This window comes from Talpa europaea (assembly GCF_964194135.1).
Source record: "Talpa europaea genome assembly, chromosome: 12".
Lineage (NCBI taxonomy): Eukaryota > Metazoa > Chordata > Mammalia > Eulipotyphla > Talpidae > Talpa > Talpa europaea.
This window is the reverse complement of record NC_140079.1, coordinates 8,480,393-8,505,913: the sequence shown is the minus strand read 5'-3', so window position 1 is coordinate 8,505,913 and position 25,521 is coordinate 8,480,393. Positions and strand designations below refer to the sequence as shown.

General features: G+C 55.4%; 1 protein-coding gene across 3 annotated transcripts in view; it reads right to left on the bottom strand.

Annotated features, from left to right (window-relative positions):
• The window catches only part of CELF5 (CUGBP Elav-like family member 5), a gene marked incomplete at both ends in the record, with an annotated part of 40,498 nt that overhangs the window by 6,374 nt on the left and 8,603 nt on the right, over nt 1-25,521 (bottom strand). For 2 of the 3 annotated variants that reach the window (XM_084249541.1, XM_084249543.1), the window contains 9 exons: nt 172-258; nt 905-967; nt 2,508-2,654; nt 2,739-2,880; nt 3,674-3,820; nt 5,760-5,839; nt 7,294-7,422; nt 9,192-9,243; nt 17,044-17,126. In XM_084249541.1, the coding sequence (XP_084105667.1) occupies nt 172-258; nt 905-967; nt 2,508-2,654; nt 2,739-2,880; nt 3,674-3,820; nt 5,760-5,839; nt 7,294-7,422; nt 9,192-9,243; nt 17,044-17,126 (930 nt within the window). Of the gene's footprint in view, nt 1-171; nt 292-904; nt 968-2,507; nt 2,655-2,738; nt 2,881-3,673; nt 3,821-5,759; nt 5,840-7,293; nt 7,423-9,191; nt 9,244-17,043; nt 17,127-25,521 lie in introns of all 3 variants that reach the window. The other variant, XM_084249542.1, reaches the window with a different exon arrangement.

The window sequence follows — 25,521 nt, the reverse complement described above, 5'->3', positions numbered from 1 at the left end:
CCGGGAACGAGTGACTGCGCCAGGACTTGAGCCGAGGCCCGTCCGGCTCCCAGGCTGCGCCCACTTGCGGGGTCTCTGAAGCCTGGCCGGGCTGGGAGCCAGAGGGGGGTCCTGAGGGCGGAGGGGGGCAAAGGGCGGGGCTCGAGCCCAGGGGAGTCGCGGCCCCCTCACCTTCTCGCTGCTGCTGCTGCTGCAGGAGGGGCGGCGGCTGGGGGACGCTGTGCGCGATGGGCGTGATGGCCGCGGTGGGGTACATGGCTGCGGAGACCGGGAGCGAGACACAGGGCGGAGGCGGGAGTGAGACCGACGCGCGGCCGGCGCGGGGGGGGGAGGGGGGGCGCGGCGGGGCGGGGGCGGGGCCGAGAGCCGGTCTCGGGAAGGGGAAGGGGCGTGGCCGCGGGGAGGGCGGAGCTGGGGGCGGGGCCAAGGAACAGGCGCGGGGGCGGGCCCACCTGGGGGCGGGGTCACCAGGTCTTCGCGTGGAGGGGGCGGGGCCACGCGGAGAACGGCCTGAGGGCGGGGCCAAAGCACGCGGGCCCAACAATGCGGGGCGGGGCCTGACTTGATAGGCGGGGCCTTGCGTGGAGACGTAGGGCCCAGGAAGAAGGTGGGCCCAGGAGGATTTGGGAAGGAGAACCAAGGTTTGGGGGCCTTGGTGGAGGCGGGGCCAGATGCTGAAGGAAGGGGGGCGCTATTTCTGCGAGTTTTGCCACGGCCAGAGTAGGAGCGTGGTTAGGCCCCAGCGGGAAGACGGAATGACAGGGCGGCACCTGAGGGGCGGGACCGGAACGGGGGTGTGGCTAGGCGAGGGAGGAAGACCGGAAGGAGCCCGCGGGGCGGGGCCACGCGGGGCGGGGCCACGCGGGGCGGGGCCACGCGGGGGCGGGGCCGAGCTGCCTCCTACCTGTGTACTGCTGGACTCCGGAGAAGGCGGGATGGAGGGTCTCGGCAACTGTCGGGCTCTGAGCTGCTGGGCAGACGGAGGGGCTAAGTGGGGCGGGGGCAGCAGAAGGTTTCCATCCGCCCCCGATCCTTACGGGCCAGAGGAGAGCAACACATATCCGCCCCCGCTTTACCTCTACCCTAAACCCTTTATAGGTATGATCCCCATGTTACAGGTGAAGAAACTGAGGCTCATAAAGCTGAACCCACTCTCAGAAAATGACAGAAGCCTAACTTGAATCCAGGCTTCTGGGACTCCAGAGAGGTTTCACTATCACCTGCCTTTCCCTCTCTCCACACCCCTTTCACTGCTTTTTATTCTCTGATTTCTCCAGGATCCCAGCCCTCCCCCTCTCTGCCTCCCCACGCCTCACTCATCAGATACCCTATGGATCCCCTATGTGGCTGTGACCTTCTGACTGTCTTTAGGGGAGAGGTAGGAGGAAGGGAGAGGTTGTACAGGCCACTAGAGCTGGTGCATCTAGGAACAATTCAGCCAAAAGATTCTGCTCAAATAAGGAGAGGTTCGTAGAGGATGGGGCGTGGGGGGATATGGCTGACTATGATGACATGAACAAATGTGGAGATGGAACAGGTCTCTGCCTCTGCTGAGGTTGTTCCATGAGTCCTTGTGATAAGATGGCATAGAAACACACACAAGCACACACAAATGAAGACATATATAAAGCAGCGACATCTGAATGAATAAGATTTCCAACTTCAGTTGAGTTTATTGTACTTTGCCAGTATCAGCTTCCTGCATTTGACAATGTACGATGGTTATGTAAGATATTAGCAATGGGGAAACAGAGTGAGGAGTGGCCAGGACCACTCTACTATTTTTTGCAACTCCCTGTGATGAGTAATAAATAAAATAAATACTAAACAAATGATAGCTAATAAATAAATAATAATAACAAATTATTGTTTATGCTTTTGCAACTCCCTGAAATTATTTCAAAAATAAAAATAAACAAATTATCCTCAGTGGGGAAAACACAGATGACTTGATTCACATAAGCAAAGTGATGGAAGTCGTTAGCCCTGAAATCATGGTGTAGGGTAAAGAAAGGTGAGACCTCTGCTTTATGAGAATGGGACAAGTCCCAAATCAGTGCTTGGTTGGTCAGTACCGAGTGAATGAGTGAATACAGTATAGCTCTCTCCTCACACAGTAGCCACCGATAATTAAGATGGGTGGTGCCGTTCTTGGTACTAGGTGATGTGTTGGGCATTTTAAAATTGATATGCAAAACCTCAGGAGGTGACTGATGCTATCTTTCCAATTTCCCAGATGAGCAAACTGAGGCTCAGAGACTTGCAGAAACCATCTGGGGCCGTTGTACTGGACCTTGAACCCAGATCGGATGCAGAGTTCCTATGTTTAAGGACCCCGCATAACTTCTTTCTGCATGCCCACATATCACATCTGTCATGTGAGACTCACTTTGTCCTGCCACGCCTATTCCAGGGAACCCATGGTATAGAAACTCATCCTATTTGTCCTGGAGACACCATCCCTGCCCCCACCACTCTCCAAGGCCCTGGGGGACAACCCGAGTTACCTGGGTAGGGCACGAGGCCATTGGCATATACAGTCTCTAGGGTGGGGTGCCCACCGGGGAAGGGCATGACACCTGCGAAGCCGTTGGTGATGGGAGCCACCAGGCCGGGCACAGTAGCGGTGCCGAGCAGCGGGGGCGAGTGCAGTCCTGTGGGGCGGAAGGGTGTCATGGGGAGCCTGGTTCTGTCCCCAGCCCTGCCCACCCATCTTTGGGCCCTTGGAGGACTCTCACCAGAGGCAGGGGCGATGGGTGTGGCAGGCAGTCCATTAAGGCTGACGGCGCCAATCTGCTGAATGTGGCAGGGTGAGAAGGCCACGCTGGGGCTCAGGTAGCTGCCCGAGGTGGACAGGACCGTTGTCTGCTGCTGCATGAGCTGGGGGTTGAGAGGGAGTCAGCATGCTGTAGGGGCGATACCTGCCCTGAGATCATGGTTCATGGGGAGAAGGCTGACCCTCAAGAAACTAGGGAGGGGGTGGTGAGACAGGGTACCTTGATTCAGGCTGGGATCGGGGCTCAGTTAGGAATTGGGACTCGACCTGGGACCAAGGTTCAGTATAGGATCAGGATTCGGCCTGTGATTAGGGATCAGTCTAGATTCAGAGTTCATTTAGGAAATGAGAACTCAGCCAGGGATCAGGGCTCAGTTAGTCATGTGGTCGTAGATCAGAGACCAATCAACACTTAACTAGGATTGGGTCTGGTTTTAGTTTGGAGTCAGCCTGGACTTTGGAGGCATAGCCAGAATTGGGGCAGTGTAGATTTGGGGCACAGCCAGATCTGGGCTCAGCACAAGGTTAGGTCCTCATTTGATATTAGGGTTCAACCTGGGTAAGGGCTCAGCCTGAACTTAGGGGTCCAGTCTCTTGGTTGGTCTCAGTTTAGGATTGAAGCTGAGCCTGGAATTGTATTAATCTAGGGTTGGGGTTCGGTTCAGGGCTTAGGTCATGACTGGGGGCTCAGCTGGGGTTGGGTCCCAGCCATGGCCAGGATAGGACCCTGAGTCTGAGAAATTGGGTGAGAAACAGAAAGAAAAATGGGCAAATAGGCAGAAGCCCTCGACAGAGAATACGTGGAAAGAGAGAGACAGAGACAGAGAGAGGGCTGGACCTCCGCAAGGGCCTCTGGAGCCCCACTGGAGACAGCAGTGCATGTGCTGGGTCACTCACAGCCTGAGCGTAGGCACTGTAAGGGCTGAAGGGCAGGGTGAGCGATGGTGTCAAGATGCCCAGCTGGCCCACCATCTGCTGCATGCGCCGCAGCGTTCGCTCCTTGTCCGTGTCCGCGAACTTGACCACCAGGCTGGAGGAGGCCCCCTGCAGGGGCAGCAGGCAAGCAGGGAGGGAAAAAAGGAGGAAGGTAGCCTGGATTCCAGCTCCCCGGAACCATGCCAGCTCAGGCCCATTGGGTGAGGGGTGGATAGAAGATGCCATCAACTGTGACTCTGCTCAAAGACACAGGACTCAGGGGTCACAGCAAGAACACCTTGGAGATCAGCCTCCCAGGTTTCACACCTGGCCTAGCAGCCATGTGTGCACAGGTGGGGTGTGGCTGCCCAGGGATTACATCTGGGGGCACCATGGAAGGCCCTAACTGAGTCATACCAAAACCAGATAGAGACTCAAACTTCTGGGGCCAGATGGAGGACCCTATAACCATCATCCACACCTGAGAACAGGTGAGACTTCAGCCATTCAAGACATGCCCCCTTAGGTGGAGAACTTAGTCCCTGCTCCGCCTGCCAGCCTCATCACTGGAATAGCCTGCTGTTGTGTTAAGCTGAGTCCTTCCCTGATGGGGACTAGACTGATGCCCAGGTGCCAGGACAGCAAGGGCAGGGTGGCTCGGAGACTGCCCTGCTGGCTCACACCAGTCTCCAGAACATCTGAAACAGGAGAGCTGGCGCCCCAGCTGGCGCCCGTGTTCCCTGTGGCAGATTTGGATATCTCTGTATAGTGGTGGTGACTGCCAGGGACTCCTGCCTGGCACGAGGAGTAGAGCCACCCCCACACCTGTGGGGGGTCCTTGCTAGCCTCTCAGCACTGCAGACCCACAAGCTCCAGGCTCCAGCTTGCTCTGGCCCCAAACAGATGTTTCCAGCCAGTCTGACCCCGTCCCCGCCCTGTCCAAACCCTCCAGGGCTCCCAGTTGCCCTAGAAGGAATCCCAAGATTGTTAGCCTTGAACTTCAGGCTCCTTCAGTCTCATCTTCCCCGGATCCTCAAACACCAGCTTTCTTCTTGTCATCCCCATGCCTGGCATGACCCCTGCCGGCCTCAGCAAACCCTGTCTGCTCCTAGGGTTTCACCTCCTTAGGGCACCTTCTTGTACATTCCCACATGCACACAATACTCTCCTACACCTTCACACACTCGCCACACATGCTCACACACACTGCAATTCACACACATGCATACACATTCTCATGTATATTCAAACACACACACACTCACTGTGCATGCTCACACACATGCGCTAACACATATTTTCACTTTCACACACAATACATGCCATGCAACTTCACACACATGCACTCACACACATATATACATACTCTGATACACATACCATGCAGCAAACACACACTGTGCATGCTCACAAACATATGCAATCACATATATTCACCATGCACACTCATATACTTACACAGCACACACACTCACCTGCACACGATCACACATGTGCATACATGATCACATACTCAACATGCACACTCATGTTCGTGCACATCTGTACATGTGTGTTTTCATTCACATGTATATTAAAGCACTGTCTTTACACACTGACAAATGCACTCGTGCACTAGTTTCCCCCATCACCCAGCATACTCATACCTCAACATACTGACACACACACTCACGTATACACATATATATGCATCAGCACACAAGTGCACACTTAGCTGTACACATTTACACACACAGTTCATTGCATACTCATGCACTTTCATAACACACACATGCACTCACATAAGCATGCTTACACACATGCATTCTCTCAGATACACACACATACAAATAAACACATCTGGGTCTACATGTACACATGCTTGCATTTGCTCACACTCATGTATGGACACTTGTGCACACACATGCACAGCCACATACTCATGCTACCACACTCATGCTCCTCCTTCTCTACCTGTGACCCCTCTGAGGAAGGGACAGAGTAAGCAGATGGCTGGGATGGCAGGGACAGGCCCCTCACCCGCCCCTTCCACATGCCACTGCAACAGCCCAGAGAAGCTCCTACTCACCGGCATGGTCTGGCTCCCGTGCAGGGCGTGAATGGCCGCCTGAGCCTCCGTGTGGGAGGAGAACTTCACGAAGGCACAGCCTGCTCCAAGAGAGGGAGAGTGAGTGCAGGGCGACAGCTCTGTCTATGCGGCCACGGGAGAGGGGGCTGGAGCTCTGTGTGGCCGGTCAGCATCAGACACAGACAACCAGAAAGCCAGACAATCATACAACAGAGAGACAGGCAGCCATTGTTCAGACAGCTGGACCGCGGGCGTAAGACAGACACACTGCCAGCCAGTCTCAGAGGCAGACATTCCATCAAACACCCAGCCAGCCATGTCACTGTTTGACAGACGGACAGTGTGAAGCCGGCACAATCGAGGCAGTAGGTCCCCTGTTAGAACAAGGGAAGAGGGTGGGCTTAGAAAACACCCTCCAGTCACCAAAACCATGAGATCCTGAGTTGTAAACAGATATGCAAAATTGAAGTGACAAACCATCAGACAGAGGCAGAGAGATACAATCCTGTGGACACACCAGACAGAGATACACTCAGACCCAGACAATATGGCCACGTGACCAGAATTGGGGAGATGGGGTAAAAAGCCACCAGACAGGGCAGACCCAGCTGGCCGGTGACATGGGAGCAATCAGGCAGACAACCAGAGACCACCAGACATAGGCAAACTCAGTCACCTGCAGAGAACCCCACCCCATCCCCCTGGCCCGGCCAGTTCTATAGAGCCAGGCAGAGTTGGGGGACGGCGAATGAAAATGTTCTGGAACTAGACAGTGGTTACAGTCACACAGTTTTGCTAATATACTGAAAAGCACATCACTGTACACTTGAAAAGGAAAATGTTTACTCTATGTGAATCACATCTCAATTCAGAGAAAGAGCTGGGCATATCCAGTCAGATCACTGGATACTGCATCCTGGATTCAGTCCTAGGAAAGGTAAATTGCAAGAGCAGAGACAGAGTAATCGCGTCCCGACAGATGAACCTAAATAAGCAGAGCTGGGTCCACAGTCAGTCAGTCAGTCAGCAACAGCCATTTGGACAGTCAGGCAGAAGCCCAGACTAAGCGATGCAGGTGGAGCGAGTCTCCACCCCAGGTGGTCGCGTGGGCACGCAGGACAACAGGTGCCCGGAGACCCTCAGTGACTCCCGGTGGCCTGACCAGACGGAAGCGCTGGGCGATGGGGCTGAGCCCGTCCCAGGACTCAGGCAAATGCAAACAGAAACAGACCCGTGGACAGAGACAGGTGAAGACAGGCAGCCCCAGGCGGACTCGGGCCCCGGGGACCCGGCGGCACCGAAGGGACCCAGCGGTCTCCGCCGACCCCGCCCCAGGCGCGGCCCCGCCCACGAGTGGCCCCGCCCCCGAGAAGCGGGCTCCACCCACTGGGTCCCGCCCCAGAAGGCGTCTCACGCCTGTGACTGGACCCCACAGCCACGCCCCCTTGGTTCCCAGCCACGCCCCCAAGCCCTTGGCCCCGCCCCTCAGGCCTCAGCCCGCTCCCCCGCCCCCAGGCCCCCGCCGCGCGGTCACCTTTGCTGCTGCCGTCGGGGCCCCGGAGCACCGTGCACTCGTCAATGACCCCAAAGGGCTGGAACAGCCGCAGCACGTCCTCCTCCGACTGCTGCTTGTTCAGCATCCCCACAAACAGCTTCCGGTCCCCTGTGGGCAGAGACACCCCCTCAGCCGAGTCCCGGGGCTCGGGTGGTTGCGGCGTGGGGGGTGGGACCGGGACCCTGCCCGCCCCTGTCCTGTGCGTGCGCGGGAGGACACGGCAGGCTCTCCCCGCCGGGTCTCGCCCCCTCCCACCTGCCTGCGCGCTCCCGTCTCTGCGCCTCCGCTGCTGTGCCACCTGCCTGCAGTGTCCACCCTTCACTCCTTCTGGCCTCTGCGCCACCGCTTCCACCCTCCGGGCAACGATGGCTTTTCCCTCAGGTTCACTCCAAGAGCCCACAGTAATACCCGTGTTAGGCACTGCCTGGCCCGGTCTGGGTCCCTGTCTGTCCGCCGGCCATCTAGAGCGGCCACGCCAGGTGAGCGCCGGTAGGTGGTCCCTGAGTCCTCGGGCTGGAGCCTCGCTGCAGGACGAGGAGGGGCCAGGCGGGAAGCCTCCGGGGCATGCGTGAAGGTGTGTGCGCACGGGCAGGGCGGCCGAGGAGCCTGGTGCCCCCGTCTGGTGGGGTGGAGGGTAGGGGCCTGGCTGCAGGCTTGGCTGGGACCTACCCACGTCTAAGACCAGGAGCGAGCCAGCATGGGACAGTCCTCCAAGTGTGGTGCCACAGCCCTGCCCCCTTGGGTAATTGCTCTGCTTCCTGTAATCAGGAACACGGCAGCTCCATCTCCCAGGGATGGTGAGCTGGGTTACTATGGAAACCTGTTCTTTGGCAGATGTCACTCATGGGGGTGGGATGGAAGGAGACACAGGAGCAGGGAGACTGAGGGGAAGGGAGATGGAGACAGATGAGAAAGACAGACAGACGGATGGACGAAGAGATATGCAGAAGGGCAGAGAGAACCAGAGACAAAAGGGGAGAAGACAGATAAAGAGGGAGAGAGATGGAGAGGAAGGGAGGAGGGAGGAGAGCAGAGGAGAGCCGAGCAGAGGAGAGGGAGGCTGAGAGGGAGACATGCAGACCCCACCTCTGTAATCCCTGGCATTCAGGTTGGAGAGTGAAAGTGGCTCCCAGTCAGGATGGGCTTTGCAGGGCTCCTCCACACACACAGGGGTCCTGCCTCACACACCGCCCCAGGCTGGCTGCTAGCCCTCAGCTCCTCCTCCACCCGAGATGGGGAGAAGGTACAGAAATCTCCAAGAATGAGCAACCTTGGATCCCACCCGGGCGGCCCACCACCCAAGGGCGCACACCTCCCTGTGGTCCAGCCCTGAGACAGGTCCCCGTCTGCACGCCCACCCGCCCGGCCCAGAACAGTCAAGCACACGCCCTGCGCGTACCCATATGCAGGCCAGGTCTGAAGATGTGCACACAAGCAGCCCCCACCCCACAGCACCAGCCACAGCAACACACGGCGCATGTGCACATGCTTGCAGACACCATAGACATGCACAGGTATGCGTGCTCTCACACACACACACGCACACACGCACACACACGTGCACTTGCCCAGATACACAAGTGTGTGCAGCCCAGAAAGCAATCCACAGCCATTGGGGCGCCCCATCCCCTGAGCCCCCCTTAGCCTGCAGAACTGTGGTGAGGAAGGGACACAGCCACACAGCCCCTCCTCTCCCATCAGGAGCCAGCCAGAAGGCCTCTACCTCTCCCACCACTGTTAGCTGCGCCCTTTTGTGGCGGCGGCCCCAGGCCCCTAGGCCTCAGCACTGTCCCTTTGAGGTGAGAAAGAGGAAGGGATTTCCCCTCCCCCCATCCCTCCACCACCCCGCAGCCTGGTGGCCATGGAGAGATGACAACTACCTCCGCGGCTTTCGCTGTCCGCAGGCTTCACCTGGATTGGCCGCGCCATCTGTGGAGAGAGGGGTAGGTCAAGTCGGTAGTGGGGGCTTCACCAGCACTCGGCCTGGACCCCTGTTTCCTCCCCAGCCTCAGCAGTCGACCCAACCCCAGTAGCACCTAACACCCCAGTCAAATCAAACCACACATGGTCCCACCCTTCAGGCCTTTGCTCACAACTACCTGGAAAACTCCTATTTTAACCTTCAAAACCCAGCAACAGCACCCCCTTTTCCAGGAGGCCTCCTTGCCTCTCCAAGTGAGACAGAATATTTGCAAAGATGGCCCAACTCCTCTGATCCCTCAAGTCTATTTCCCCACCTTTTGCATCTGGACATGGTCACAAGCCTTGGGTGAAGGAACTGTCATACCCAGCGGACTCATTGTTCTAGATACTTCTGCCCCCATCCCCATACTGAAAATGGGATTCAGAAATCTTCCCCTAACACTCCCTTGAAACTTACCCAGCCATGGGGATGAACTAAACTGAGTATTTGAGAACAGACCCAAGGGGTGTGGGATGGGTATGGTATTTGCTCCTTCACAGATCCTAGGACAGAATCCAACTTGCTGTTCCAGTGAACTCCTTTTCATCCCTCAAAACCCAATTCAAAAGCCCCCAGGCAGGCATCCCTGCAGCTCTGGGTTCCACCCTCCCTCTGCTCCAGGGTTGAAAGTGCAATGTCTGGCATAGCCTCACCCCACACAGGTCAGAGGACACAGAGAACCAGAGGAGTTTGCCCAACTGAATGAAGGGAGGAGGGAGGAGGCCAATGCCCACTAGCATAGAAGGGCAGCTGGCAGCCAGGCCTGGGGTTGGAATAAGTACAGGTCAGACAACCTGATTAGATCCCTGTGACCATTCAGAAAAGGTGCTTGACAAATGTTACCTTTCTGATCACAGTACAGTTGTCAGCAAGCTTCAGAGAGGGAGTGTGCTTTGCACCCCATCTTACCGACATCAAACTATCAACGTTGGGAGAGATTATTTATCCAGTGTCATGGTGGATGAGCCAACGCAGGGTGGAGATCCCTCAACCCCAAATCCAGGGCCCTTTCCACCAACTGCCACGATAGCCCCCTCCCCAACTTTGAACCCCTCCAGTCTCTTCACCTCCGAACTCCTTCACCCTTCTTTCAGACCTCAACACAGTGCTGCAGGCCATCGCGGAGTCCTCTCCCTCACTCTGCACCCCCTCCCCGGGACGCCCTCCCGAAGAGTTCCTCTGCCCCTCCCCAGCTTCCCGCTGCTCTCCTTTCCCACGGTCTAATCCCCCCCTTTCTGATCCGCTCCCTTTCTAAGTTTGTTTCCCCAGCACACGTGGCCTCCTCAATTTGAACTCAGTCTTGGGAGTCCCAGAACCAGAGGGGCCGCAGTCTCCCTCATCTCGTATCCCCTCTTCCATCAGTCCAACCTTCCTGCTGCCCGGGAAAGATGGAGCCACCTCCCCTCCCCCCACCACACACGCACACGCGGCCTCTCCACCTGGGTACCACACCCCACTAGCTGGAGGTAGGAGGGAAGACTATGTCAACCAGATGGACCAGCTTTCTGGTTTGGGGCCAGCCTGAGGTGGGGAAGGGAACCGAGGGTGAGGGGGCACCTGAACTCCAGCGTGGGCTGCCCCCCCACCCCTCCCACCAGGCCTTCCTTCCCTGGCCCTCACCTCCTCCCCCCTCCCAGCACCTTGGGCAGATGAGGATGGGGTTGCTATGGCAACGCTGATTCACCACACAAGGAAGCTGGCAATTGTTGTTGCCATGGAAACCGCCTCTTAGGGGCGAGCCCAGCTCCTGCCTTGCACAAAAGAGATATTTAAATATAATCTTCTGGCAATGGATGAGCCAAGGGAGGGAGCAAGGGATGGGGGAGCACCGGGAGAGAACCTGCCCCCATCACCCCACCCTGCTCCCCCACCCTTTTCTTGGGGCCTGGGTACCTGCTCCCCCTCTCCCCCGCGTGCCGTGCAGCCTGGGACCTTCCACCTCCTCGGGGAGGCCCCTTCCCCTCCCGGGTCGGCCATGCGGTGGGGAGGAAGTCCTGGTCTGCCCCAGGCCCAGGTGGGCCGCGGCTCCTCTGCAGACCCCCTACTCGAACGCTGACGCTCGGCCCCGCCGTCTGCACCCCGCGGTCCCGCGGCCCCGCCTTACCCACCGGCCTGCAGCCGCGCAGGGCTGGCATCCACGTGCCACAGCGCGCCCGCCCAGCCCTGGGGCGCACAGGCGCGCACACGCCTCACGCACGCTCGGGCTCTGCTCTCGCTCCCGGAGCCCGGAGCTCGGCACCCCACGCCCAGGCAGGCGCTGACGATCAGCCGGATCAGCCCTCCAGAGGCCAGGCCCTGCTCACTGCCCGCCAGAGTCAGGAGGAGGCGTGCTGGGGGGGGGGGACTGGGTTTCCCTACACCCCCCTCCTGTCGCCCCTGCCCGCCCATCTGGCTCTGCCCACCTCCTTCCGGCTCTCTCTCTCCATCTGTCCTACCGAGGTCTCTGCCGACTGCCCTCCCTCCCTCCTCCACCTTCTCTGGCTCCCCAGCGCTGCATCCCTGCCTGCCTCCTCCTTTCCTCGTTGCATTTATTCAACTGCAGGCCCGGTGTGTCCCATCCTGAGTAACTGCAATCCCAGGAGAGGACACCACTAGTCTGGTGAAGGAGGACAGGAGGAAACACAGACACTCCCAGACACAGGTCGGGATGGAGGCAGAAAGAGAACTCTGGGACTGGGAGAGCTTCAGCACAGAGCAGCCACAAGGCAATGCTGGGACTGCACTGAAGATGGAAAATCTGCTGTGGGTTTTGAAGTATGAATAGGAGTTGGGAGGGAGAGAGTTTGTCATGTTGGAGCAACGCCAACATCCACTGGCACATTTAACCTAGAGCAATTTTATGAGATGCAAACACCCCCATTTTATAGAGGGCAAGTCAAAAGGGAGAGGAGAGAGTGAGAAGCAGAAGTCCAGGCTGATCGCCTGCTGGTTTCCCCAGGGTCCTCTAGGGAGCCTGACATGCCTCCAAGCAAGGATCCTGTGGGCTGGAGCTCTGCAAGTATCTGTCTTTGGGGTGGGCGCATGTTAAATGACTGGGGTCCAGTCCTGGCTCTTTCCCTTCCCCTTCCTTTTGCTGGATGAGCTCAGCCAAATCAGACACCACTGAGAAAAGCAAATCCCTTATGTCTGACCTATTTATATCACAGATGTCACGGATGGGGAGGCTTCCCCCGGGCCGCTGGGGGGAAGAGACTACAGGAGGAATCTCTGGTGGTCAGATGGGGACCCCAAAGAGTCTCCCAGATGTTCAAAGTTGTACCTTTTGAAGATGCAGGACCAGAGGAAGCCCTGACTGGGTTGTTTTGGGGTGGAGGGAAGGAAACAAGGTGAACCCCTATCCGGGCTGCCCCAACCGCCCTGCCAGCCTCCTCGTCTTCCAACCGGGCCTAGCCTACCTTGCTTTGTACCCCTGACCAAGCTCCTGTCCTGCTACCATGGCTCCCTAGTGTCCTTGGGGTGGGGTGCCAACTCCTTCTTGAGATGCCTCTGCTGCTAGGTGCCAGGCATTCCTGCCACGCCCCAGGACACTGTCAAGAGACTCTCCTTCCAGATCCACCCTCTCATTCACACCCCTCAAGGCCACTCGAATGCCACTTGCTCCCAAAGCTTTTCCCTCAGTAGCTAACTGCTTCCGTGGCTCTGCTCAGGCTTTGCCTTAGTTCTGGCATACCCCCAACATCACAGTTTCTCTTTTGGGTGTGCCCATTCCAGAAAAGGCCCAGCATGAGTCCACAAATGACAACTGAAATGAAGTCCAGAGTCCCCAGCTGGGCTCGCCTGGAACCAGTCCTTTCCTCAGTCAGCGCATACACACCAAGCTCCTGTGTTTACAGGGTCCCCGAAACACTCTTGGCCCATTTCACAGATGGGGGAACAGAGGCCCAGGAGGGGCAGATCACTAGACAGTCATCTCAGATTTGGCTTGACCTTGAGTCAAACAATGTGATGTGGGGCTGGGGTGAGGCCTGGGAGAGGCCTCTGAGACCCTCTTCTGCCCTGAGGGGTTTTAAGGAGGGGTCTGTGTGGGGAACTCCCACCTGGACATACCCACCCTTTCTGGGTTGCTCAGAAGCAGGGCTGTGGCCAGTCCCAGGGCATCCCACAAGACGTCCCCAAAGAAAGAGATGGTGCTGCCCCCAGGGCAAGAGACAGGAGCTGGACCTGCTGCCTCCCCACCCTGCAGGGATCCCTTCCATCTCCAGGAACCTGGACAGGGGCGTCCTGGAGTTTGACGGCCGAGTTCAGAGCCTCTACGGGAATCCGAGGGATCTGCCCAGTGTGAATTCCCGGGTCCTGTGGTCCATTCCAGGTTCTATTCTGGGATTCTGTTATTCAATTTAGGATCCTATTCCAGAATGCTGAGATGTGATTAAATTGCATCCCCCATGGACACCAGCCGCTGTCATCCTGGAGAGGGAACTGGGAAGGCAGTGTTGCTCTTTCTCTTCAGAAAGCGGCTTTATGAGGATTGGGGAGCAGCGCTTAGCTCTGCCATGGGGAGGAGGGAAGCACAGAACCAGCAAATGACTGGGGTCCCTCCCCTCCTGAGATTAAATGACACAGGTCTCCACCGGGGCCCCCTAACTCCTTGGCTGTGCGTGCAGCCATGTGGAAGTGTGCGAGCCAGCACAGTGGTCTTCTCCATCCCAGAGAGCTGGGGGGACCCTCCTGCAGCTGCTGCTCCATCTTCCAGTGGGGGACTCACATCTGTGCCCAGTCGCTGCTAATAGGCACAGACTTGCCATGCCAGCCACCTCATTTACTCCTCATGCAGTCAGCAAATGAGCCACCAGCTCTTGTCTGAAAGGCTGATTCCATTTCTGTGGGTGCCCTGGGGGTGGGGGTTCACTTCCAAAAGTCACCCCTGCGTTCATCAAATGGGTGTTGGAGCTACAGAAGTGGAAGATGCACATGCCTGGGGCCTGGAATCTGGGGGTTATGCCCAGCAGGAAGGCAGCACGTGGCCTCCAAAAACAAAACATGGACAAGAACCTCTATTTGTAAGAACAAAAGCTAGAAACAATGCAAATGTCCACCAACAGGGGAACAGACAAGTACATTATGTACGGTCCTGTGTCACTGAACAAAGTTCCCATCAGCAGTGGACTGCACAGATGACAGGCGACAGGCTGCACCGTGGAGCCTGGGGGTGTAGCCGCGGGGCCATGGAGGGTTGTGTCCTTACACTCGCTGTTCACACAGTGACAGGCCTGCCCAGAGACACCTGTCTCAGGACACATGCCATCACTGCGGGGCTGTGTTAGGTGGTGGAATATTACATGACAATGAAAAAGCACCAACCGCTACTGTGTGATGTTGAATCTAATCAGCATCATGTTAAGTAAAAAAAAAAAAATGCACTGAATGAAAAGAAATGGGGAAACTCTACACAGTATGATGCCATACACGATAGGTTAAAAGTTAAACAGACAAAAATCAACCAGAATTTTAGGATTGTCTTTATAAGTGCTAAGACTATGAAAAAAGGAGGGGGTAGTCACATCAGGAGAGTGGCTCCCATACAGAGAGGGGCTTCCTTGGGGACATGGGGTGGGGTGGTTTCCGGATACTAACTGGTGGTGACTGAGTACCCTCTTTGTTATTATCTGGATTGCATGTACTTTGCTCTAAATGTGTAGTATTTTTCCAATTTTATTTTCTTAAAGATTTATTTATTGATGCATACAAGAACTGGGGTGTAGGCAGGAGGTGTGGGGGTGAGAGGACTCACTAGAGACAGAGTGGGGAGCAGAACAGGTAGATCTGCTGGAATACACTGCTGAGGGGAGCAGCCAGCGGGACAGGAGAGGTCTGCTGCACCATGTGGGTATCTCCCCACCAGGGATCGAACTCATGCCGCAGTGGTTGGCGATAGCTTGATAGCACTGAGACTTTAACCCCTGCGCCACTAGGCAGGCCCTATCTTCCCAATTTTAAGAGATGTTTTTAAAAGCCAGGTTCCAACCCCAGGGAGTACTGACCAGGCCTGGGGGAGGGGTACAAAGTACTAGGGCTCTGTGTAGTCCCTGTATCCCCAAGGTCTGGCTCCGAGCCACCTCCTTTACCAAACATCTGCACTCATTTCCTTGCAGAAAACAGAACCAAAGAAGTTAGTGGTTCAAGTCTGGGTGGGGAGGCTAGAGCTGCAGTTCCTGCCCTGCTGGTGACCTCAGAGGAGTCCCTTCATGTCTCTCAGCCAGTCTCCCCTCTGTCACGTGGGGCTAGCAGCAGCCTTGCCACCCCTGACATGATGCGCCTCAGAGGTGAGGTGCCGGGCAATGCTGGGCAATGGTGATAATTTGCGACCAGATCCTGGTGGAAGGCTGGGGATACTAAGGCCCAGAGAAGAGGGATATTGCTTGAGACTCACCCTCTGAATCCTGGGGGCTGGTACAAAGAGACCTTAAACCATGCAATCTCAAGTATGATGACACTGCATCATGCTTCTCGGTCTAGAACATTCTAGCTCTAACGTGGCAACTGACTCCCTAATTCTACAATGTTCTAGATCCATACTATCCAATATAATAGCTGACTCTAGACTAATCATTCTAGACCTGTGCTGGTCTGTAGCCCCTGGTTTAAAACATTTTAGATTTAAAACATTAGCTGTCTAACATGGCAGCTAGCTCCTAGTCTAGAACATTCTAGGTCTTTGCTGTCTAATACAGCCTGTCCCTAGCAGGCTCCCCCCAGATTTCCCACTGTCAACCATACTGTGTCCTTACTCCTGGCTTATAGCTATAGACGTTACTCAAGCAGCCCCTGAGCACCCCCGGTGCGAGCGTTTCAGAGGGAAGGGTGCGCCCCGTCACAGATCTCATAAGAGGGGGAGCCACCAGCTCATTGTGGTGCCTCCAATCTTCATCAAGAAGCTCTGGCTGGAGACCCAGCTGGCTCAGCAGCGCATCCGTCCATCACCGGGGCAGGGCCTCCTGCCCACCCAAAGGGAACAAGGCTGACCTGCCTGGGCCAGAGACCCCTGGAGCAGCAAGCCCTGCCCAAGCAGCCCCGCATCAAGGTGCTGTAGCTTTATTTGCTCATAAGAATAAAGAAAAAGAGGGGCCTCCCTGGTGGCGCAAGGGCTAAGTCTCAGCACTGTCACCGCGGCGGCCTGAGTTCGATCCCTGGCCAGGGAGCTGCCCCCATGGCGCAGCGGACTCTCCTGTCTCCCCGCTGCACCCCTCAGCAGTGCGTTTCAGTCAGTCTGCCTGTTCTACTCCCCACTCTGTCTCTGGTGAATCCTCTCACCCCCCCACCACCAGCCGCACCTCTGGCCTGCACCCCAGTTCTTGTATTCATTAAAAATAAAGAAAAAGAAAACTTCTTTCCTTTTCATGAGCAGCAAGGCAGGATCTACCTTCCTCCCGAGCCCATGGCCCTGCATGACCCGCCCTCACCTTGCCCCCCACTTCCCCTTACGCCACATCCAGTGCATGAGCCCCCTCGCTGCTCCTCCAACACGCCTGCACCGTCCTGTCTCTGAACCCCTGGCATGCTGTGCCGTCAGCCCGCTAAAGTCGCCCCGACCCGCAGGTCCCGGCGCACTGACACCCACGCCGGGCCGGGCGCCTGCCCTGTGCCGGGGGGGCCTGCACAGCGCGCTGCTACGCCGGCTGGAGTTTGAGGCACAACATGCAGTAGGCACTCAATAAATGCTCATTCTACCCTTTATGTCTCCTCAGTCCAGAGGCTTCACGGGTAACCCCAGGATCTTGGGCCTCCCCCCGCCGCAGAGCCCCATCCCCGACAGCACCAGGACTCACTCCGGGCAAGGTCTTCTGTTCGTGCAGGGCGGTCTGAGCTTTGATGGCAGAGTCCCTGGCACAGTAGGTGAGGAAGGCACAGCCTGGAGGGGAGAGAGAAAGGAGGCTTGAGGGGGAGGCTCTGTACCCCCGCCTCGCAGCAGCGCAACTCACCACAGTCAAGAAGTGAAACCACCCAGTTGGCCACCGAGGGCGAGTGGCTAAACGCAGCAGGATCCAGCCGGGCGCGGGACATTATCTGACCTTAAAAAGGAAGGAAATTCTGACACAGGCTACACGGGGACAAACTTTCAAGACATTTGCTGAGTGAGACCTTAGGCACAAAAGGGCAAATACTTAGGGCGCCACTCACATGGGGCCCTGGAAGAGTCAAACCTGCAGAGACAGAAAGCAGACGGGTGCTCTGCGGCTTGCACAGGGCGCTGCCCCTCCATGGGCCTCAGTTTCCCTCACCAGAGAGGACAGACCAACCCAGGGGTGGGGGCAGAGCTAGAGGGGACCAGTGCGGGCGGCAGAGGGCAGAGGGCGAGAGCAATCAGGAGAGGAGGGACCAGCCCAGGCGGAGTGGCCCCGGGTGAGTGCGCTTGGGCCCACCTGGGTAAGGGGCGCAGGTGTGAAGGGTGAAAGGGACAGAGACAAGAAACTCTGGGAGACAGAGCAAAAGCAAAGAGAGACCCCAGAGAAAGACCAGCATGATCAAAGGTATTTGGAAAGCTGCTTTCCCCAGGAAGAACGGGGGGCTGTGGGCAGATGTCAGGTACCCTGGGATGGGCCAGGTTTCTGGACCCCACTCCCGGCTTTGCCATGAACCCCTGTGGGCCTCAGCTTCACTGGCTGTGAACCGAGCCCATTACTGTCTACTCCGACGCTGTCGGACTCTGTGCTCCCGCGTCCCCTTCCCGTGGTCTCTCTGTGGCCCCCGGGCAACCCCACGGGAGGCGCCCCTGAGAACATCTCTGCAGCGCCCACTCCAGCTAATGAGAGCCGTGTCCTGCTAGACTGCAGCTCGCCAAATGGTCCCTCTGGGTTTATCCCCAGGAGAACTGCCAGCAGGCCCTGGAGTCAATTCGAGCACCCATGTCCATAGCAGCATCCCCCACAAGAGCCAGTCAGCGCAAACAGGCCCAAAATCACATCATCAGATGAGTGGACAGAGAATATGCAACCCACCCTTCCACTGGATTCATTCAGCCTCTACAAGAAAGGGACTGCTCACACATGTTGCCACCCGGATTAACCTTGAGGACACTGTGTGGCGTGAATTAAGCCAAACCAAAAAAAAAAAAAAAAAAGCACAAATACCCTGGGACGCCACTCATATGCGGCCCCTAGAAAAGCCCCAGTCGGAGACAGGCTGGTGGGTGCCGGGGCGGGGGTGGGGGGGTGGAGAGTTCGTGTTTAATTGGGACCTGGTTTGGGTTTGGGAAGATGAGGAAGTCCTGGGATGGTGCCAGTGACGTGCCCTGCATTGTGAACGCACTTAAAGCCACTGAACTCTACGCTTACTCATTGTCCAAGTGGTAAATTTTGTTATGTTTATTTTACCAGGGTAAAAATATTGTAATTAGATATGTTAGAAATATACCGGTGCCTCAAAAAGTGCAGAACATGTAAATATACAATGTGACAAGTAATTATAAAGACATAGAACCATTTCCTAGGTCTAGAAATAAAAAACGGGGCCTCCCCTGGTGGCGCAGCGGTTGAGCGCTGGGCTGGGAAGCTGCCCGCAGCCTCTGTAGCGCCGGTTTGAACCCCGGCCACCGGGGAGGGTCTCACATGGTGCAACAGACCTCTCCTGCCACACCTGCTGCTCCCCTCAGCAATGTACTTCATCAGCCTGCCTGTTTTGTTCCCCGTTCTGGCTCTGATGAATTCTCTCACCCTCCCGCACTTCTGACTGTACCCAGTGCTTGTATAAAAAATAAATAAATCTTCATTTAAAAAAAAGAAAGAAAAAATAGCAGCCACCAGAAACCCTGGCGTTTCCTCCACCTATGACAATCTCATCCTTCCCCCAGAGGTAACCACTACTCTGGCTCATGAGAGCCATGTTCGTTGTGTGTGTGTGTGTGTGTGTGTGTGTGTGTTTGTGCATTTCTCACCCTCATGTATCACTAATTAATGAGGTTGAGTGCTTCCTGGTTTTGAACTTATACAAATGGGATCACAGCACATACCACATTCTCGCGTCTGATTCTCCTACTCAAATCGCACTCAACAACAGATGTCTGTGTGCATCCGCACAGCCTACTACACACCTCAGCTACGTGTCAGAGATCACTGGGACCACCGTTGTGGTCTGTCATTAATTGAAATGCTGGTAAGCGATGTATAACTGTGTACTCCCACCAGTGGGTCTGAGAATCCTATTATTTATTTGCACTATCAACCCTTGGTTTTGCCAGCCTTTTAAATATTAATCACTATAGTGAGTGTGTTGCTGTATTTAATTGAGACTTTAGTGTACATTCCTAGAGTTATTAATAAAGTCAGGCACCTTTTGCTTTGTAGTTCTTTACGTATTGTGAGTGCTTATCAATTTCGGGTTCTATGTGAAGTAAATGTCTCTCCCAATCCATGGCTCGTCTTTCTCCTCTCTGTGTGTGAATGCAGGTCTGTGTTTGTGTTTCCATTTTCTGAATTTAAGCTTCAGGGAAAGGGGAGATGCTAAAACAAGTAGCCTTAAGGGCTGAGAGAAATGTGGCGTGACTGGCAAGAAACTGGGCTGCAGGAAGATGTAATATAGGTGACAAACCCTTCCTCCTTGGCCCTTTCTTCTCTGCGGAGCTCTGTGTGTAGAGCCTGGAGTGTTCTGACCCTGGGAGGGAAGGGTGGAGCCCTGAGCACCCTTTGAGGTCACTGGCCTCTGGAATTGCGTCTAGAAGGAAAAACCAACTCGTGGGCCGCTGTCCCTGGTGCTGAAACGCTTCCCTGTTTTCTGCCCAATCTCTGCTTGGAGTCTTCGCTTCTTTTCTCGTTGGTGAAACTGGGGGGGTCTTATGTTTCTGGATAAATAGTCGTGACTTGTGGCTCCTGTTAGGAGTGAACTGTTTTTCCCTCCCCCCAAATTTATATAGATCTCAGGACCTCAGAATGTGACCCGATTTGGGGATAAAGTTGTGCGGATGTAATTAGTTAAGGCGAGTCATAGTGGAGGAGGGGGGCCTTAATCGAACATACCTGGTGTCATTAAAGGGGGAAATTTGAACAGAGACACACACAGGGAGAATGACATGTGGACATGAAGGCAGCGGTCGGGTGGAGTTTCCATAAGCCAAGGAACACCAAGCTGGCAGAAAGACAAAGATCAGCTTCTCCCTCACAGGTCAGTTCAATCAACACTTTGATCTCAGACTTCTGGCCTCAGGACTGAGAGAGAATACATTGCTGTTGTTTGAGTCCCTCACTTTGCAGTACATTATTGTGGTGACCCTAGCAAATTAATACATTTCTCAGCCAGCAGACTTTTAAAGCACAGATTTTAGTAACAGTTCATTGTTCTTTAACACTAATACACTTAAACTCAATATTGACTCATTTAATCCTCACAACCCCGTGAGTAGCTGCTGGTGTTGTCCTCATTTTATAGACAAGGGCCTGGGACTTGCCCAGGTCACACAGGAAGTAAGTGAGGTCTTCAGGGTTTAAACAGGGCCCCAGACTGTGTGCTAACCATTTGGTCTTCAAAACCATTCCTCCAAGGCCTGTGGGGGAGGTGGCAGGTCCCTGAAAGGAAACTTAAAATAGTGCCACATTTCTGAGAGATGCTTAACAAGCTGTGGAAGCCATCTCAATTTTGCAGGATCTGGTTTGCTGCAAACTAGTCCCAGAGGGGCCCTCTGTGGGAAGTCACAACCCCTTCAATGCCCACATTGGGTGAGCTTCTCTCACCTCTTCAGGTGCCAGCCGCCCCAACCTTGTACACCAGATCTGCTGACAAGGGGCTTAGATTGGACCCAGGTTCCAGCAGCCCCTTCCTGTACTGGCCTAGCCTGTGCTTCCTCCACGAACACTCAGGACATGACAACCCTATACTTCCTTCACACCCATCTACATTTTCAAAGCCTGGACAAGAGTTGATCTTGGGGGTCAATGTTCATAGATGTCTCAAGACCCAAGGGTATAGCAGGGACCAGTGAAGGGGTGCTTGGGGAGCAAGAAATCTCTGCAATAGATGAAAGTTTCCTGGTAACTAGATCTGCCTCATCATGGCTCTTGTGTAGAGAAGGGAGTTCCCCATGCCTGAAAGTATGCAAGCAGTGACTCCCCGGAAAGGAAAATCCTCTGCTGGAGAGTACAGAGGGTCCCTGCTCGCCAAGTCCTCTGCTCTCTGCTGCAAGATCTGAGCTTTGGGGATTTCATGAATCAAAGTTGTAATAATAATAGTCAAATCCACTGAGCCCCAGGCATCCACACCTGGACTCTTCAGACTAGCCCGAGAGGATCCCCATTTGACAGATGGGAGAATGGAGATGCCAGCCACTGAGTGGCCTCCCCAGCTCATATAGCAGCAAAGAGAGGTGGGATTTGAACCCTGGAGGTCTAACTCCAGCCTCTGCGCTTCTCTCACAAATTTTCCCTCTTAGAAAGACAACAATAGTAGGATAACAGTTGACTGGTGACTGGAAAGTTGGAGAGGGCCCCTGACGTCCTGGGCACTAGGCTCCAAGCTCCTCTCCCCTTGGAGCAATCTATTTACACACTCTGGAGAAACTGAGATCACACAGCAAGTCAGAAAGAGCCCTTGAAGTGGAACCTAAACTGGGGGTGGGAAAAGGGCTTCTGAGTTTGAGAAAATTCCAGAGCTCTGGGGACTGCTTAAGTCACCACAGGTGGATACACTGACCTAAAACAGTCTTCAAAGTGAAAAGACAAAAACTGGTTTTCCTTTTTACTGTTCCTAGTCCTTATTTTCATGCATAAAGTCTGGGACTTGTGTCACTTCTCAAGGAGCTTGGTAAGCCTGAGGGCCGAGCTGAGAGACACCGACCACATCCCTGGCTACACCCCGACTTCTGCCCCACATTCATCTCTTGCTCCCGCCTTTGCACTGGCCCTGCCCCCGGCCCACACACCTCCCATCACTTGTGTCTGGCCCGTTTCGCCTCATCCTTCACGTCAACCGAGTCATCCCCTCCTCTGGGAAGCCTCCTCACTCCCAAGTTATGAATCCCGGGGTCGGGCAACCCTGGGGCCCTTCCTGAGCCTGCGCATCCTCTCGTAGTCCTGCTCACACCATGCTGGGATGGCCTGATCCCCTGAGGGTGGCGACAGCATGTGTCCAGACACCAGCTGCGTGCAGCGTTGGAGCCAGCAGAGAGTGCATGCCCGGTAAGACCCTGACCACTGTCTGGCCTCTGTCCGTGTCCTCCGTTCCATCACCACCCCTGCCCCGCTCCACTCTCACCCCCATTCGGCTCCCTGAAGCAGCCACCAGGGGGTGCCTGTGAGCACACTCAGTGGGCTCCTCCCAGTCCAGGGTGCCCAGCAACCTCAGGTTAAAGTCCCTCCTCCCAGGCCTTGAAGAACCTACCCCTGCCCGCGCCATCTGCACATCTCCTCTCTCTCCCCCTGTTGTTCAATCTGTTCCCGCTACAGGGTCCTCCATGCCAAGCATGGTCCTGCCCCAGGACCTTTGCACCTGCTGTTCTGAAATGTGTTTCCCCCAGATCTCTGTGCTATTCACACTCTCATTTCCTTCAGGCTGTGCCTCAGATTTCATCACCTTCGTGAAGCCTCTTTTGAGCGTGCAGTTTAAAATTGAAACCCTCGGGCCTCCCCGGTGGCGCAGCGGTAGAGCGCTGGGTTGTGAAGCTGCCCACGGCCTCTGCGGCGCCGGTTCAATCCCCGGCTGCTCCCCGGCCACCGGAGGAGGGTCCCACATGGCGCGCAGACCTCTCCTGCCGCCCGCTGCTCCCCTCAGCAGTGTACTTCGGTCCTTCTGCCTGCTCTGCTCCCCGCTCTGGCTCTGGTGAATTCTCTCACCCTCCTGCGCCTCTGACTGTACCCAGTGCATGTATAAACAAAAAAACAAAAACAAACAAGCAAACAAATAAAGAAAAACATGCCTCTATTAAAAAAAAATAAATAAAATAAAAAAAAATAAAATAAAATTGAAACCCTCATCACCTTCACCCTGCCTCCCCCCCACCCCCAGTTTTCTTACCACCACTTCATCCACCATATATCTTACTTCTGTCTCCCCCACAGAAATGTCACTTCCATGAGGACAGGGATTTTTACCTGTTTTGTCCAGTGTTGTCTCCCAGGGATCTAAATAATGCCAGGCACACACTAGGTGCTCAATACTACCTGTTGACTGACTACCTGACCTACGAAATATCAAGACCACCTCCTTGGGGGCAGTTTCCACTTTGATTCATTGTTATCCCCTCACCCTCCCTGCCATGCCTAGCACAGAGTCCGTGGGCATTTCCTGAGCACATATGATGTGCCAGTCGCGCTGGGGAGACACATATGGAACATGCCCTTGTTCACCTATTCTCTGATCGCCGACCTGTCCTCCCCACCAGCCAGGACCCTGACCAGGCTGATGCCATGAACACGCATCTCAAATCCTCTGGATCCCAAACCTACTGCACTTGGGATGCCCCAAATCCTTGGCCCTCAGGTCTGTCATTTAGTGGCCACAGTTGGGATCGAATCCTGCCCAACACTTTTCTGCTGTGTGACCACAGGCCATCCACTGGCCTCTCTAGGCCTCCACTTCTCATCCATAAATGAGCATCACCATAATATCCACTAGGGATTACAGGAGATACTCCCTTCCACCGTGGGGCCACCTCTCCACCATATGCCCAAGCCGCTTCCTCGCCCATCTTATACCAGTGGTTCCCTTTCCTTACTCCCACCTATTCATTCACCCATGCATCTGGCAATCCACCCATCCCCCTGTCCATCCACCCACCTGTCCATCCATACCCACCCGCCCCTCCATTCACCTGCACTGGTCCAGGCACAGGACACACCGTGAACACAAAAAGTGAAATATTTTCATCCTAATGGGGCTTCCAGTCTCCGGGGAGGAGAGAAAAACAAATAGAACAAAAAGAACAATCGACGGTGTATTGGAAATGTTTCCTTTCATAGGGAAAAAAAGAAAAGCTTGGGGAAGGGATTTTAGTGGTGGAGAGTAAGTCCCATGCGTGCAGGGATGACACTACTGGGAAGCGAAGCTGGAAGGAGCTGTGGGAGGAGGCATGCAAGGATCCGGGGAAGAGGGGGCTCCGCCAAGGAGATGATACCTGAGCTGAGACGTGAAGCAAGTGAGAGCGTGAACCACGCAGGGATCTGGCTGAGGACCCGGCACAGCCCATGCAAAGGCCCTGGGGCAGCACAGTGCCTGTCCTTGTTGGCGGGCTGGCAAGCGTGCCCATGTGACCGGAGCAGAGTGAGGAGGAGGGCACAGAGGACACAAGGCAGGTCATGCAGGGCCTGTGGGTTACAGGGAGTTGGGTGCTGACCCAGGAGATGGGAGCCCTGGAGGTCAGAAGGCTGGGTAGGGAGGAGTCGCCACTCAGGTGCTCACTGGCACCCTCTGGTGGCTGCTACGGGGAAGACAGACTGTGGGGGGTGCATACAGGCTGGTGGGGGGCACTGCCGGGTGCCTCTCCAACCTTTGACCTCCCAGCCTGCTCTGTCCTTCCTTTGTGCAGGCCACCCAAGGCATCCCCCCCACCCAGTTCTGACACGTGTGCCTCCCTAGTCTAAACCCTGCCGTGGCTCCCCAGTGCCCCTGGTCAAAGCCAAGATGAGCTTGCAGCCCTGCCCAAGCTCCCTGGGGTCACCTGCCGGCCTCTCCTCTCAGCATTCCCTCGGCTGTCTCACTCTCCGCTCGCCTGGAACCCCCAGGGCCTAGGCCTCCTCCATGCCTCCAGGTGTCTGACTCTGGAATCCCATCCACCCCCATGTCCCCATCTCTCTGCTTTTCTCAAAGTTGTGGTAAAATACACATACCATTAAATTTACCATTTTATCATTACTATTTTTAAGTGCACGGCTCATTGACACTCAGCACTTTCACAGTATTGTGCAACCGTCCCCAGCCTCCCTTTCCAGAACTTTCTCATCTTCCCAAACTGAAACCATCCCCATTAATCACTAACAACCCTCCCCTTTCCCGCCCCCTGGCATCCCACATCCGCCTCCTGTCCCTGTGGCTGTGACTCCTCTGGGGCCCTTGAGCGGATCACACAGTGTGTGTCTTTTCTGTACAGCTTATGTCACTGAGTGTCACGCCCTCCGGGCCCAGCCACACTGGGTGTGTGAGCATGTGTCAGAATCTCTTTCCTTTTGGGAGCCGTGTAATATTCCAGCATGATCCATTCATCCACCGATGGACATTTGGGTTGTTTCCATCCTTTACCATGAACAACGCTGCTATGACAATGGGGTGCAAATATCTATTCAAGCCCCTGTTTTCAATTCTTTAGGATTGGATTCTTTCAATTTCCA